The sequence below is a fragment of the Hippocampus guttulatus genome, chromosome 4 (genome assembly GCF_054856545.1).
Source record: "Hippocampus guttulatus isolate MCC_2025c chromosome 4, RoL_Hgut_1.0, whole genome shotgun sequence".
Taxonomy (NCBI): domain Eukaryota; kingdom Metazoa; phylum Chordata; class Actinopteri; order Syngnathiformes; family Syngnathidae; genus Hippocampus; species Hippocampus guttulatus.
Window position 1 is genome coordinate 23507524 of NC_141264.1, and position 17030 is coordinate 23524553.

At 44.6% G+C, this 17030-nt stretch overlaps 1 protein-coding gene across 1 annotated transcript in view; it reads right to left on the reverse strand.

Annotated features, from left to right (window-relative positions):
• nell2a (neural EGFL like 2a) overlaps positions 1 to 17030 on the reverse strand; it is a 78362-nt gene that overhangs the window by 733 nt on the left and 60599 nt on the right. Inside the window, exons 16-19 of the mRNA XM_086109111.1 lie at positions 9742 to 9882; positions 7403 to 7596; positions 4796 to 4972; positions 856 to 1080 (exon numbers count right to left, since the gene is read on the reverse strand). Coding sequence (XP_085965237.1) covers positions 856 to 1080; positions 4796 to 4972; positions 7403 to 7596; positions 9742 to 9882 — 737 coding nt within the window. The remainder of the gene's footprint in view (positions 1 to 855; positions 1081 to 4795; positions 4973 to 7402; positions 7597 to 9741; positions 9883 to 17030) is intronic.

Genomic DNA, 17030 nt, shown 5'->3' on the forward strand with positions numbered 1-17030 from the left:
TTTTTTAAAAAAACAATTTTTTTGTTTGAATTGTCACATGTTTGAGTGCAAATTTAGAGTTTTTGGGTTTAGAATTTTTTTATTTTTAAATGTCATTGTCTTGTTTAATAAAACCTTTTGGTTAAAAAAAAGTGATTTTTTTGGTAAATTGTCAGAAATGAATGAAAATGCGTTATTTGGTTGGACTGCCTTTTTCTTTGGCGATTTATTGATTGTTTTCACAAGATAAATGTTTGTTATAAAAATATATATTTTTAGTTAAATTATTGTTATTATTTTTGGGGGGTCGGATATTATTTTTGTGGGTAATTCTTTATGTTTGGCAAGAAGATTATTATTGTTATTATTATTATTTAAATAATAATTATTATTATTATTATTTAAATATATGATTCCTTCTGTTAAATTAGTTTGGTCAGTTTCTTAGACTTATTTTTGAATAGAGTTGTCAGTGTTGTGTAAGAAAATAATTTTGTCTTTTTGGGGCGAGGGTCAACATTGTCAGATTCTTTTATTGAGATTTTAAAAAAGTATTAGTAAAGGGGGGTAATGTCAGATTTTTTGTTCAATCAAATGTTTGGATTTTTTTTTTGTTAGAAATTGCTTTTTGCATGGCGGGGGATGGAGGAGTTGAACGTTTTTTTGGCCATTATTTGGTGAACTTAGCAAATGACCTTGAAAGGAAACACAAGTTGAACGATGACCTTGCATTGGATATCCGTGTCTTGTGCAGGTGTAAGCTAATGTTGTGTCATCACAATTACTCAAGTCGAATTTTCCTACTGGACCGAGTCTCACGTCATAGCCTTTTAGTCTGGGATGTGTTTTTTTTTTTTTTTCCCCTGTTGTTGTTACCTTGCACTGGCACAGGGTGCACTCGGTGCCGTGTTTGACCCAGGAGGAGCCGCTGAAGCGCGAGACGCCGTGCTCGTCGGCACACGTCTTGGTGATGTCGTTGCGAATGGTGTCGGCCTGGCAGGGGTCGCTCACGCACCGCGGGCAGCACTCGCCCTCGGGCACCGCCGTGAACTCGCAGTCGACGGGCGGGCACGGCAGAGGCCAGCAGTCCACCTGCCCCTGCTACGCAACAACAACACAAACACAGAGGAGTGGGGGGGGGTCAAACAGTCAAACAACAACAGATGCTTGTTACCTCCACCAAGGAAGTTATGCTGGAAAGAGGGCGGTTTTGCTGGTGCGGATTATATTTCGGTGGATATTCTACTCAGGAATTTACAATTGTATTATTTGTAATCGCAGTGATCCTGATAACCTCTCAAGCCGTTTCCTGGTAGCTGACATTTAGTTAGGGCCTGACCGATACGGATTTTTTTGAGGATGTTGGTTTCCATATTTGGCAGGATGAAATTGCAATAACTGATTAATCAGCCAATTCATTTAAAAAAAAAAAAAAAAAAAACCTCATATCCGGTAATGAATAAATTAACATCTTCTTCGGTCCCATCCACACTTACAACAACAGAGACGGACTTCAGCCAGAAACATTTTGACTGTTTTTTAACACTACAGTATTTCTTTCACTTTACAACAGAGAGAAAAATACGCAAAATAAAGTGCAACCAATTTTTGCCCAGTCTTTTGGTGGGGGTGGAAAATTTGTGTATGACAGTATCGTGTTTTATGTTGTAATGTGTTCATATGTTTAAAAAAAAAAACAAAAGGCCCAAAAAGACGACAGCAAAACGATATAACCGGTGAGAGGAGTGACTACATTAAACATGACGTAAAAATTTGTACACGCATGTGTACCGAGTGCGCCGTGGACCTTTTTGAGTGTGGATGATTTCGAGACATCGACCTTATTATCATGGCACAAGATAGACGCCGTCTTTTGCGTATGACTGACAAGCGGAGTCGAGTCACATGCGCCTATTTTCAAGCAATGTGTCCCTCCCCAAAATCCCGATGCTTCATGTCAGACTGCAGGTTGCGGAGAGCGTCTACTCAATGACACCCGCTGACATTCGCCATCAAGCTCCCTTTTCGAGCTTGCACAGCTGCAGGTGGACAGATAGACACAGCGGGACGCTTTTTGATTATCTGGCCATTCCCTTGAAATTGCAAACCGCCAGCTGTTCATGTGTGCGCTTCCTGGTTTAAAGGCAAGCGTCTTGCCGGACCCCGCATGATGACATGTGCTTATGCATATGTGTGGAGGCTGGTGGGTGAGCCGCCCCGCTGAGGCCGGACCGCCTCGGAGGCATTCCATTCTTGACCTTTTCTTGAATGTTCGTCAACAAGAGGCGCCAGAGCACTTCCAGTGACTCAGAAGAAGGTTGACGATCGCTCGGTTTGCAAAAGGCTGAGAAACTCGGTCAGGCTACCGGTAAATTTCCATGAGAAGTTCATTTTGGAACTACATTGGGGTCTTAAGATACAAGTTACCTGACGTGTGAGTTTTTCGGGATACAAGCCTTCCATTTTTTTTTTTTTGTGGTTTGCCTTCAAGCAAAAACTTGAGATCTAAGTGATGTATGGTGACTCAACTCAATTTACAGAGCACTTTCAAACAGTCATCGCTGCATTCAAAGTGCTGTACATGGAGCAATTTAACATATACAATAAGCAGTAAAACAAATCGGCAATAAAGACGGTAGAAAGCACCAAACAGTAAAACCAAGAACAAATCTAAGTCATGCTGAGTCGAATGACAGTGAACTCAGCTCAGCAACAGGTAAGCAGTAAGTTGGATGAGTCTGTTGCCAACCCCAGTTGAAGTTTACTGTCAAACTAAACATCAGACAAAGGAAATGTGATTTTGTGTGCTTGAAACAATCACATCGCATCGTCTCAGCAAACTGCTTCCTTTGCTCACAAATAACGCAAAGTGCAAAGACGGGCCAACGAAACAAGCTTGAGTGTCAATGCAATATAAAACTTGAAACAACACAAACAGCAGGGGGTTAACCTGCGCAAAAAAAAAGTCTTATGATAGGACCATATTTCCTTCATAGATATCTGTATGGCTGCATTATACTGCCCCCAGGTGGGCACGGTGCGCAGAGCAGACGGAGCAACTTAATGTCCATTCATTTGAAGCAAAAAATGTAAGTATTTGATTTGACATTCTATTTAAATGATGCCCCTCCCGCATGCTTTCGCAGACATAAAACCGTGGGGAGAGAGACAGCGGCACGTCAAACGTGACTTTGCCTCTCGTGCGTTTATCTGGAATCCCTCATGGGGCCGCCTACCTGCTCTGTCAACAACAGCGGAAAAAAGGTCAAAGTGAGACAAAAAAAGGGAAACAGCGGACGCTTGACCTGTGAGAGCCACGCGGCGATCCGAGAAGCCTCGGAACACACGAGCTTGACTAACACAAAACTTGGCCCCTCCCACAGTCGCCTTCTTCCTGCTGTTTAACTCGGCACAATTGTCCGGTGTCATGTTGGGCCCATCAAAACACACAACAGTGCAAAGAGGTCATTTGGTATCCTCCTACATGTCGATAATAACTCCTCTTCCGTCGCTCCACTGACCAAAGCTTCATTTTTCTCCTTTTTTTTCTCGACCTTTGCCAGCCACCTCGCCAAAACTGGAAACTTTCGTCTTCACTGGTGTTTCTATGGCGACTGCAGCGTTCTCAAGTTATTTTCTGTCGTTAACAACTGTAACGCCAACTGAAGCTGAAGCGGGGCTCGAGAGACGTTTCGGTGACAAAAGAAGGCGCTCTAACAAAGCAGCGTGTCAGGGATCTCCTAGAACGGGCCCTCGACTAGCGACTGTTAGTTGAGGGCTGATATCGGTCCCTGTCGCTGACACAAGTGGCAACCTCTGCAGACACTGCAATGACGCAGTCAAACACACTAAGAACAAAAATGGAGCCAATTTAGTTGTTTTTGTCTTTTGGGAGAGCCTCCACCATCCTTCGTTGCCCGGGGCACCCCCGGGGCCATCTACAAACACCTCTGAGCGCAAACATCTGGGCTAATGTTGAGCTGCCAAAGTGATGACGTAATCACGACTTCTATTATGGTATTCGGTAAGTACCGTATTTTCCGCACTATAAGGAGCACCTAAAAGCATTCCATTTTCCCAAAAGCCGCCAGTGCGCCTTTTAATCCGATGCGCCTCATATATGGATCAATATTTTGATTTCTTGACCATAGTATTTTAAATGTTCTCTTTGCTACAGCGGCAGCGGTTGTGAAAGCGCCATATTGTATTCCCTTTAGCGTAGCTCCATCTAGTGGATGCAGAACGCAACCTCAGCCACTGTTATAGCATCTTCTATGCGCCTTATAATGCGGGTGCGCCCGATATTTGAAAACGGTTTAAAATTAGGACATTCATTCAAGGTGCAGCTAAAACCTTGAAGTACCTTATAGTGCGGAAAATACGGTACATTTATTGGCTGCTTTGACAGTTTCTGTTTTTGATTATTTTCTTCCACAGGAAAATTCCTATATTATCATTATCATTATCGCTATCATTATTAATATTATAGCATTATTATTATTATTATTATTATTAGCATTAGCATTATTACAATAACAGCAGTGATTGTGGCGGCAATCTAACGTTTTATATTACCTGGGAGTCTTAAGAGTACAAAAAAGTAGTCGTGAAGTCAGAATTGATTAGAAATTTTTCGACATTCTGCTTAGATTGGAGCCATGTACCTTCCGCAGATGGAGCTGTGGTTTAAAAAAAACAAAACAACAACAACAAAAAACCCACGATGTTTGCAGCAGAGCACGCCAACTTTGTGCGATACGTCCGCTTCGTGTGTTATTTGTGGCTGAGTTGAAAGCGCTTGCAGTCACGCACTCACCAGGCACTGGCACTGCTGGCATTTCTCCACCCAGGTGTCGCCGCTGCCGTAGGTCAGCGCTCCGTTCTGGTGCAGACACTGGCTGCTCAAGCGCGGGTCGCACTCGGGGCAGCAGAAGAGGTCGGCGTTGGGGTCGTCGCAGTCGCACACCATCCTGCGACACATCACCTGGCCGGCCTAGCCCGGAAGAAAAGGTGAAAACTACGGGGCAGTCCACGTCGTCACTCGGCGCTCTTTCTTGTCAAATGTCACAAATGGACAAAGACAGTTGGACGGGCCAAAAATCACACTCACGTAAGAGTACTGCTACTTTACACATTGTCGGACTCCGGTAAAAATAAATAAATAAATAACAGAAATAAAAATAAAACTACTTACTTTTTCACCCACATGTGCAAGTTTGAGTTTTGCTGTAATGTTTACGTACGAGGGGCACCCTGAACCGGTTGCCAGCCAATCGCAGGGCACACAGAGACAAATAACCATTTGCGCTCACAATCACACGTAAGGACAATTTGGAGTGTTCCATTCACCTGCCACGCATGGTTTTGGAATGTGGGAGGAAACCGGAGTACCCGGAGAAAACCCACGCAGGCCCGGGGAGAACATGCAAACTCCACACTGGGAGGCCGGAGATGGAATCGAAGCCACAACCTGTGAGGTCACCGGGCTGCCCTCTGATCAAAGCATCTCCATTAAAATGTACAAATTAAAATGTTTTCTGCACTGCAAGGCGGACGTGCTAACCTGTCGCTCACCGTGCCGCTCTGGATTGAAACTGAAAAATCATTTTTTTTTTCCTCACTGCGCTTGTGTGACATGCGCAGGGACAATATAATTGTTTCATTCATTCATCGGAGCATCAACATCAAAGACCTTGGTTGGACAACCCCTGCAAAGTGTTGCGTAGTGTTGCGTATGTGTCCATAAAACAGCCAGGCTAATTTCCTCGAAGCAGCTGTCGATACGGAGGCCACCCGGGGACGGCGACCAGATTGAAACCATCAACCATTTGCATACGCGGCGTCCTCCATCTGGCCCGTGTCCACTCGTTTCTCGCTGCATCTCATCCTTTGGATTTCCGGCCGCGCCCGCCAGCCCGCCGACTCGCAAACAATAACTTGTTTACGCCGAGCGCTCGGTATGACTAATTTTGACGGGCAGCCCTTCCATCTCGCAAATCAATTAATACGACCCGTTCCGTTAGGGAGCCACTCCTGGCTTGCTCCTTTGTCATCAAATGAATAATTTGTTGCTTGATCATTCGCTACCGACACTAATCCGCCATAATCACCTTCCAGTCCTGACAGGCATGGCATTGGAGTGACTCGCATCACATCAGAAAGTCCACTTTTTCAACACATTGTCAAGATACTGTATTTCAAATACACACGCACACCCCCAAAAAAACTGCCAAGCACAAAAAGTACACTGCACGTATTTGTACAGCTTTTGTTTGTTAGAGATGTGCCTTAAAGAGGCGGGGCCTAAAGGTGTGGCATGTGCGTGAGTGTTCTAGCGTGAGCTGCGGTCGACAGCAGCTACCACGAGAAAAGCGTACCGTATTTTCCACACTAAAAAAAGCGCACTGCATTATGAGGCGCAATCTACAATGCATCCACTAGATGGAGCTACGCTCAAGGAAATGCCAACAGAACACTACGCGACACCCTGATTTATATAGCGACGATCAGATGTCAGTCAAATGTATTTAATTAAGCAGCGACACGGTTCACTTTTTTATGTTTCGAGAAAGGAGCCATTTTGGGGTTGACATATTACCGTAATGACCATACACAAGACGCATCGGATTTTAAGGCCCGCTGTGCGCTTTTAAGAAAATGCAAGGCTTTTAGGCGCGCCTTTTAGTGCGGAAAATACGTCAGCTGTGAACGTGAAGGCATTACAGTTCAATAGGTGTACTGTAAAAGCACCAAGATCGCTCAAAAAACAACCAAAAAAAAATGCAAATGATGACTTGTCATCTAGACTTGTGTATTTGCGCCATTGACTTGTGACCAGAATCAAGAAAAGCGCTCTAGAAAGTGGATGAATTAATCTGTAAAGTTTGTCTGGAAAGGCCACTGCTCTGGATTGAAAAACGCGTGCATTGTCATGATACGCTTCCTCCCGTGCCCACACAAAGAGATTGACGAGCTGCAACCTTGCAGGTTTCACATCGCGACACAATTTGCAAGCCTTGTTCTTTCTGCAGTGCGTATTGTTTTAAATGTCACTGATTAGTTCAGTGGGAAGGACAAAAAAAAAAAAAAAGGACATTACAAGTTGGCATTTACTGCTGATTGGCCCGGTAGGGGACGCATCATTCAAGCTTCTTTGTTCGGAGAGAGAGGAACGTCTCTCCCTCAGGGGTTTGGCGTACATACAATAAAAGACTTCATGTCATTGCTCAAATACCTGCAGGATTGGCCATCATCCTGAATCATCAGCATCATTGTTTCCCCCCGCCCCTCCCCTGTCATCCTGTTTGTGTTCGTCAGAGGTATAAATACAAAACTGAAAGTACTGACTCAACGACCGTCGTGACGCAAAGGAACGGCTCAATGTTTTTTTTTTGTTCACGCCTCCTGTTGTGTGTTTTCTTACCTGGCAGGAGCAAACGGAACACCGGTCGCTATCCAGCACCCAAATCTGCCCGCTGTGCTTGACCTTGTCGTCGTGGATGCAGTCGCCGGTGCAGTTGTGGCCGTGCGGGCAGCGGCAGTCGTAGCCTCCGTCCAGGTTGAAACAAACGGTGTCATTGGCGCACGTGCTCCTGCCCGTCTTGCACTCGTTGATATCTGCTCGCCAGAAGGAAGGAGATAACGACGTCATGATCCTGAGTTAATTGATCAATCATCTGAATATTTGTGAGGGATACCGTTCAATGATACTAATCAACTTACAGACTCAGCAGGGAATTAAAAAAAATTGAATAATTCCCCCCACGGTATACAGTATATACACATGTGCGTACATACATACGTACCTGTATACATACCTATATATGGTACATACATGCATAGAGTACCGTATTTTCACGACTATAAGGCGCCATTAAAAGTCTTAGATTTTCTCCAAAATGGACAGGACGCCTTATGATGCAGAGCGTCTTGTGTATGCGCTGAGTTCCAAAACTTGACTGACAGCCGACATGCTGTTTATATAGAGAAAAGGCGGAAGTGACTGTGGACAGGCATGCGGCAAAGAAGTCGGCCAATCAGTGAAGGGTGGGCGTGTATATATACATATATGGAGATATATACATATATGGAGATATATATATATATATATATATATATATATAGATACATACTTACATACAGTAAATAGATATGTATGGTACGTACTGTACATCCATAGATGCCTATATACTTACGTAGGGTGCGTATATACATCTACAGGTACGTACATATATACGGACATACAAAAAACGCATACATACGTGTGAAAGCCGTTGCAGTTGCAAAAGAAAGGCAACTCCATATTTTCCTCCAAGAGTCCCAATAAGTTTGCCCGTGATGTAACCTACTTTTCTGTGAAAATTCAAGCTTGATTATTTTTTTTTTTCCCTTTGACATGTTGCCAACCCACCCACTCCGTGAACTCAAAGTGACAGAGGCAGGATGGGGTCAACGAGCGCCGCGGCACCAGCACTGTTGTTACAAGGAAACGCTTGCATGTTCGTCAGGAACGGTGGGCTGCCTCCTGACAGCCGACACAGCTTTCGACAGACTGGAAAAGGAGCAATTTTAGGCGTTCCGGGTGAATTCTTTCAAAATGATTTTTTGAAGGAGACATATTGTGGGCTTCTCATTTGCACCCAACAAGGACTGTATGTGCGGCGCACTCTTCAATGTTTGGTTACATTGTTAACGAGAAGATGGTGGGATTTAGGTGGCGAGGTCATGTAAAGGTGGCTTGGGCCCTTTGCCCGAGATTTGCGTGTTCACGAGAACCAAGAAGTGTCCTGAATCTCGGTAAACTTTCAGGGTAGGACTACGGACATGGGGCGTATGACCGGCGGGGGATGAATATTGACCCCGGACTCCCGGGATTCGACACACGCCCCCTTGACAACACAATACAGTGGCTTCAGCGACGGCGACATCAGGGCTCAGCTTGCGAATGTCACATGACCAAACTCTGAGCTCTAACTGTGATATCATCTTTAGTCGACAGCAAGTGGCAAAATGGTCGCCCCTCTGAGATGGGCTATTCATAGCGTCTTGCTCAGCAGGTGACAGTCGCATGTGTATTATTTTGCACTTCAATTTATTTTGAACAAAGACTAAAATTCTGGGAGGTGTCAGTTTTACTTTGCATTTTTTTTGTTAATTTATCAGAAATGAATCCTAAATCAGGGTGACTCATTTCATATTGAACTTATATTGTGTGTGGCAGAGTGACCGTTCTTCCTTTTGTCAGAAATAAATGAAAGGTCTTTCTTTGAAATGATCTAGCAGTGGGTTAAGGGACAGTGTATGTGTCACAAGTACTGGTGGTATCGGTTACTTAGTATCGGTATTCAAATGCTTGAATCAGATTTTTATTTTTTTTTAAACTGCACTTAACATCCATAAATAAAACGTTTACAAAAAAATGTGAGGAGTCTATATCACGATTTTGTGGGATAGTGCATACCATTTGTGACATTTTTGTTTGTTGATGGGCCATAAGATTTTTCTAATGTCAGAAATGTGACTTGAGGGGCGGGGACTGCCTTGAGGCATTACGGCAAATTTTCGTCACACGTCTTTTAACCTGAAAAGAATCAATGTTGATTGATTGGGGAAAAAAAAAAAGGGGGAACTTCCAAAGAGTCGCCGGTACGCACCTCATCTCATCGCATCTCTTGAATGGCGAGAAGGAGCCCCCCACTGGTAGCCCACTCACACATTTGTTCCACGTGCCAGATTGTCATTGCGCATACGGGGCCTACTCACCGACGCACGACTCTCCGTTGGCAGAAAACAAGCCGTTGTCATGGTAACCGTCGCGGCACTCGCAGTGGTACCAGCCGGGCAAGTTGACACAAGTGGATTTACTATCGCACTCCACAAAGCCGTCCGCACACTCGTCGATATCTGAAAGAGGGAAGGACATGACGAGAAGACATCGCGACACAAACAAAAATGTATTCCTCACCCTCCGGCCCGGTGGGCATCTTGGCCATTGAGCCGTTCATAATTTGATAGCGCAAACGTGTCTGGCAACGGAGAGACATTTATCTGATTGATTAAGGCACAGCTGCATTGTTGGGGGAGACGGACGTGCGCGTCGATATCAGATGGCAACGAATGAATCAAACACTGCGACAACAAAGTAAAAAATGAAAAAAGTACAGTGGAAAATACATCTCAAAACTTCTTTGTGTGTGACATCACGCCGGGCTTTGTAAATGTTATATTTAAGAATTTTTGAGACGGAGAAGAACAATAAAAATTGGATGAAATCTTGAAAGAAGAAAGAAAAGAAAGCTCTCAGAAAGAAAGCTGTTTGACATTTGAACTCCCGCAAATGTCACGAATGTTTTAAAATCAGTTCACAATAAAATTATATTGGCAGAGCAGAATATGACTGCAGCAGTCATTTCATTTTTCTTTTTTCATATTCTGATTATTTTTCTTGAAAAAAAATTGTAAAACTGTTTGCTCAAAAATTACAATTGTGTAATATTTCAAAATTTTAAAATGATTTAAAAACGTTTTTCTTAAAATCATGTTTTTTTTAATTACCGGTAATCACACAATATTTTTCGAATTCTTAGTAATTATGACACACACACACACACACACACACACACACACACACACACACACACATATATATACGTACAGTATATATACATGGTCATTATGTAATTTAAATGTATCAAGCATTTGGTCATTAAAAGTTAAGAGTTTTTAATTAAAATCGCATTGTCATATACTTTTTTAAATAGTCACGATTTGATAGTTGTGCCTGAAAAATCATCACTGGCCTTATCTTGTGCCTCTCAATCAGTGCTTCACAACCTTTATTGAGCTGCGGCACAGACTTCATGTGTGGGGGGGTGGGGGGGGGGTCTCATGGCCACAACCACTTTACAAAACAATGCAAAAAAGTGGAGAACCAAGTTAATTATAACGCTTCTGTCTGCTCTAAATTGATATAAGAAAAACAACCGATCAGAGATCAAATGTGTGACTTTGAACTATGACTGTGACTATGACGATGAAGTGTTTTTTTTTTTTTAAGCCCTTTCATGCACCCTGTAACCTGATAACATGATAAGCTGTCCACTGTAGTAACCGCTGTCCCTCAAGGGGTTCATTGCAAACACCCCCTTCAAGTTTCCGTAACGCTCAGGCACTTTGAACATTCACATGCAACAAAACATCCACTCGGACAAAAATAGAGCAGAGCCCTGATGGTTTGAAAAAACAGAGACCAACTTTCGAGTGATGCCAGCCCACATTTAATTAAACTAAGGGCCAGGCCCACGGTGGGGGCAATCGTGGGGTTGAGGGGGGCGGGCGGATAAAAGCCAACAGGCTCAGATGTGTGGCGATTAAATGTGTCTGCATTGCTGACTTTTTTTTTCCCCCAATCATTTTTCACCATGCATGATGCCCCGCTCTCATTATAATAATGGCAGTGTGTGGCATGTGACCTTCGCCGCGTCAGGCTGCCTGCGGCCCTCCCGCCGAGGGTCCCCCGCCGCCCAGCCGCTAATGGGATTAAGATCTATTGGCTAATGAGCTCCCAGCCTTTTAATAGAATTTCCGCAGCAGATTAAGTGTTGATCAAATGTGCCGCGGATTAGGGGCCTTATCTATTTAAAAGTTCCCTACGTTTGTCTGAGACAGTTGCAGGGTGGGGTCGGGGTGGGGGGAAAAAAAGAAAAAAAATCAATTGAATTCAATGGAATTTAAATTCTCCGGATGGCTCAAGAAAAATCCAGGGCTGCAGGTGCATTACATCATTCTCGTCTCACTACTCGAGCTATTTATAAGATTTAGCGGTGTTTAAAAATATGCAAATTGGATTATTTTCAGCCGGTAGCGGGGTGACACCGGCGACAAAAGCGTTGTCATTTTCTTTTTCATCCGCACAGGGCACGTCAGTTACAATTAGCGCAGAACCACGTCGGCTTGTTTAAGTATATGTCGTGTTTTTTTGGACCTCAGAAACGACATGAAGAGAGCGTTTGCGTGTGAGTGTCCGGGCGTGAGCTGTGGCCGACAGCAGTCCCCGCGTGAGCTCTTATTGTGTTGAATTCAATCTGAGACTATGCTTGAAACACAAAATGCACACGTCAAATAAGTTGACCCCATTGAAATGAATGGAAATGCCATTGATCTGTTCTAGCCCCACCTTTTGCTGCTTCTGTTGTGCACACCTCAGCCACTAGGGGACAGTGTTGTACACACATCAAGACACACAAAGACTTTCACAACTTTCTAAAAATAATTTTGGTCATTCTTCACAGAGATGGTAAACATTAGCATGTCAATGGCATATTCCATTGTATGTTAGCATTTAGCTCGCAAGGTGGTTTTTTTTTTTTCAGACAGTCATTTGGTTATTTTTAATACACAATGTGTAATTCTGTTTGTCTGACAATCGAGAGTGGCATTATCCAGTTTGACACGATATGCCCCAAAAATTGTTGGGGCAACAGCTTGACACAAATAATTGTTTATTTCCAGGTAACCCTGAGAAGCAAACAAGGTCATGAAAACGTAGTAAGACGAGAACGAGGTCACGGTTGGCCGAAAAATGGAATGACAGCCAGCTAGACGGATGGCGGCTTTCCAAAGTCATCTGTCTTGTGCTTATAGCGAGTGGCAGTCTCGAAACGAGTGCTTCGTTGCGGCAGCTTCTCCCATCATATAGCCAAAAGCACCGAACGAACGCTCATTTGTTTTTGCTTCCACTTTCCTTGATGTGTCGCTTTTAAATCAGCTGTCTGTCATAGTCGCGCTGAAGGCAAAAACAGCTATCACCTTTGTTGAACCTTGCAGTTTGCCTTGAGGATTTAAAGAAGAAAAAAAATGGGAGCTTTATTGCGTTACCACCCGTTAGTTTTTATCTCGTCCTTTCATCGTCTTCGCTGACCTGCTTCACTTTGTCGTCCTTTGCCTTTCCCGGGAAAGTGAAAGATTTCCTTTCTTGCTCTGTGCGTTGACTGGCGCATCGGGCCGCAACATTCTGTGCGGATCTCATGACGGGCGCCACACGCCGAGGTCCCCCCGCCTCCCTGTCTGTAGCCTGATTTCCAACTGCCACGGAGGAACGCCTGATAAGACTCCGGCAGGAACGACAAGGACTGTTGATTCTCAGGGAACCTTTTCTGGCGACTTCCGAGCTGGATTTGACTTTTTCGTGGAGGATCAGAGCACAGCTAAACTGACGGCTGAGCATAATAGGAATGCACTTCTTTGGCAATGATGGTTAACTTATTCAGTACCAGCCAATTCTAGACCAAGTCTGAAAAGACGTTTAAAAACGCCATTGGGAGTGAATGAGTTAATAAGGGGCTAAGCGCTGCCCCATATATCCACACCCTAGTTCTTTGTTTTTTTTTAAATATAATTGTCAATCTGAAGAGCTTCAACCCTAAATAAACCACCAACTACAATCCCCATTTTGTCAAATATAATTTCAACCTCATTAGACCAGATGTGCATGAGTATATGCACTTGCGGCGAAGACTCAACGTTACTTCCACTAACAACCCACGCCGAATTTAGCCACCCCCCCTGCAAAAATGTAAACATTGGCTAAAAATACATCAGACACGCACCCACTAAACGGCGTTTCCAGACTCCACCCTGTCCCAGTGAGCTTCTGGACAACGAATTTGTAGTTTTAAGTGATTTGTCTGTCCTGGTCCTTTGCCTTGTAATTGAGTACTGCAACTGTTTGAATTGTTTCTTTCCTGACCTATTTGGTTTTTATTTCTGTCATTGTGGTCTTAAAGTTTTTTTTATGTGTCTCACTGTGCTATTTTAGAAACCTGCTATGGGACTACGGCAGAAAACTAGCATTTATGCTAAGTCCGGCGAATTTACACTGCTTATTCTTGGGTTGGTTCATGTGCACTGTCCCAATGAAATAAATGTATCAATAAATATATAAATAAAATACAAAGATCGTTGTCTCTCAGTTCAACATGCCATCACTTACATAATACTGCCTTGACACCAATTACGACATTCCTACAGGCCATGCGCTACGCGGCATTTTGTGACATTTTGGGGCGCACAAAAATCCAGTAATCGGTGAGTCCTTCTGCAAATTGCTGAACATGAGTTCCATTCCAATGGGTTCCTATCCAATATTTGCAATTGCGAAAGGCTGTCGCCAGAAACAAAAGAAGCCGACTGTGCTTCCTTCTTCCAAATAGAAGTTGCTTTTTCGAGGTGTAGGCATGTTAGCATGTTAGCTAACCGTTTGCCGCAATTGCGCAGTTAATCGCTGATCAAACAAAGGTTGGGCATGGCAGCGAAAATTACAGAAACCGTGAAGCCCGCAACGAGTTGAGGTCCGCGCCAGGGAGAGACGCGCCATCCAGGTACGGCAGCAGGTTGCTCAGGGCTAAACGACAGCTCCCGCCATTCGCAACCTCTCATTAAAGGCACGCTTAATTACGAGCGATGGATGGATCCCTTTGTTAAGGCCGTTGCTAAATAAATAATGAATACATAATTATGCCGCTTAAATAAGCCGCCCGAGCTTAAACAAGGCCTCAGAGGGGAGGCAGAGAGCTGCGGCGTTGAAATATTCACGAGCTGGGCATCAGGTGGGAGGTGGGGATGTTTTCATCGGGGTGCGGCGCGTGATATGAAACGCATCGGCGTCGCTTTCCCTTTTGACAAAGCCACACTGGTAATCGTATTGTCGCTTTGGGATTTGTGAGTCGAATGCAAATGCTTGGTCTGCTCGCGTTTGCCCTCAAAGACTCATTAGCAAAGTTGCCTCCTTCTTCTCCGTAGTTTTTATGTCTTACGAGCTTCTTTGCCCTTCCTCGCTTTCATCTCAATGTTCATGTGATCCATTTATTAGATACGTCTCCCATACTGTTTCCGTGTGAGATTTATATGCCGCAGTTTGACATGGACCCAAAAAAAAAAAAAAAACCTTCATCCAGGACCGAAACTCACGAAATATACAGCGGTACATTGACTTTAATTAATTCACAGAGCAAGTCACACATCGGGACTATCGTAAAACTTCTAATTGAGGCTCAATTGGGAAAATGTTCTAGTCGATGAAATGAGCCGTTGCCCGGCTATAACCGCGATGCAGATCGAGCATATGACACTCAAGTCATGTATTCTTGATCCTCTGCAAAAAAACACGAATATCATTGCAGCTTTGTGATGGTCTTCTGTGTTTGATTATCAAATGTCCTCCTCGCATGTTCGGATTTATAATAACTTAGGTGGGCGGGGGGTGGGGGGGGGATCATCAATTAGAGCAAGAGACTGCACATTGTGAATGCAAAACGAGGCCCTGCAACGGCATACGCCACCTCTCATCACTGACAGCTTGGACAGGCTGGAACTCCCCCGAGACCCAAACGAGGACAAAACAGACGTGAGGCGCTCACAGTCGTCGTTTTGTGTCGTTTGCCAAATCAACAGTACAGCTGAAGACGAGTGCTGCTCAAGCCTGACAAACCTCCAAGAGTAAGTAGGAGGCGGCACGCGTCCCGGCCAAATCACAGAGCGTAAATGACATTTAAGTCTCTCTCTGTATCTCCCCTCAAAAAGCGAACAAACTAAACCCAGTCGGAGTCGCGGATCTGAAGTGTCTGTGGCGATGCACGAGAGAGAGCGCCAAGATGAAAGATGCTCGTCTTTGCTCTGTGATCTTCGGCTACACTTTCGCCCGCCGGAGAAGCTAGCCAAGATGCCTGCGAGGGATGGCGGCTTGTATTTCGTTAGAAGCGCAACGCTCAGCTTGTAACAGTGAGAAAAAAAACCCACCTTGAAGGTACAACGCTCATAAAACAATGAGTAGACTTCAAGTTTTTACCAGCTTATCCAACTTATCCCAATGAGGCAGAGCAAAATGCTTCAACGTATGAGACATCGTGACAGAGTAGCCCACTGGCGTGAACTTCTCCGTCTTCAAGAAAAGTGCATGATTTCAAGCTACTCTCTTTCATCGCTTGGATTTAGGATCGCAATGTGTCGTGTGGATGTTTTGTCCGTGTGTGTGTGTGTGCGTGTATGTGTGTGGGTGTGTGGCAAATCCCATGAGACATCATCATTTGGGGCACAGTTTCATGAGGCGCAATCTGAAATCAGAACATTTCAACTTGTTTGCGCACAACATTGAAATACTACGTTGTGATGAGAATCCAAACACAAGCGATTTAAAATATAATAATGTTATTTTGGATTTTTGGGGGCGGCGGGGGGGGGGGGGGGGGATGTGGAGGGCAGCCCGGTAGTCCAGTGGTTAGCGTGTCACCTCCACGGTGCAGAGGTTCGATTCCAGCTCCGGCCTCCCTGTGTGGAGTTTGCATGTTCTCCCTGTGTGGGTTTTCTCCGGGTACTCCGGTTTCCTCCCACATTCCAAAAACATGCATGGCAGGCTGATTGAACACTCAAAATTGTCCCCAGGTGTCAGTGTGAGCGCGGATGGTTGTTTGTCTGTGTGTGGATGGTTGTTTGTCCGCATTGCCATACTAACTGGGCAGCTTGTTTGGGAGCACGAGGCACATGGCAGCTCCCTGCGTCCACTTACAGCCATAACCTGCGCAGGCGCAGGCGCGTGCGTGCATGCGTGTGTGCGTGCGTGCGCGTCCGTGTGCCCTGCCTCAGCTGCGTCCTGCATAATTCATAGGGTACCACACTTCTCCTAGCTGCCGTCGTCTGTCAGCAACACGCGCGCACACACACACACAGACACACACACACACATACGTACAGACACGCAAAATGGTAATGACAAGTCACACAAACACTACAATTCAAACACATGAACACCCTTAAACATAATTACACAAACAAAACATGGGAGAACAACCTGAAATGGCAACTGAAATGGCGAGCTTTTTTTTTTTTTTTGGAAGTACGAGTACTTGTCGTAGTGGTGGTGGTTAAGCGCGCATCTGTGTCATACGACAGGCCGCCAGTCTGCAGTGGGATGAGTCTCAGGGGAGGCTTCTAAAAGCTGCCAGACTTCTGAGAAGAAGAACGAGGGAACGGATGGGCTTCGACTTCCAGTGAAAGCC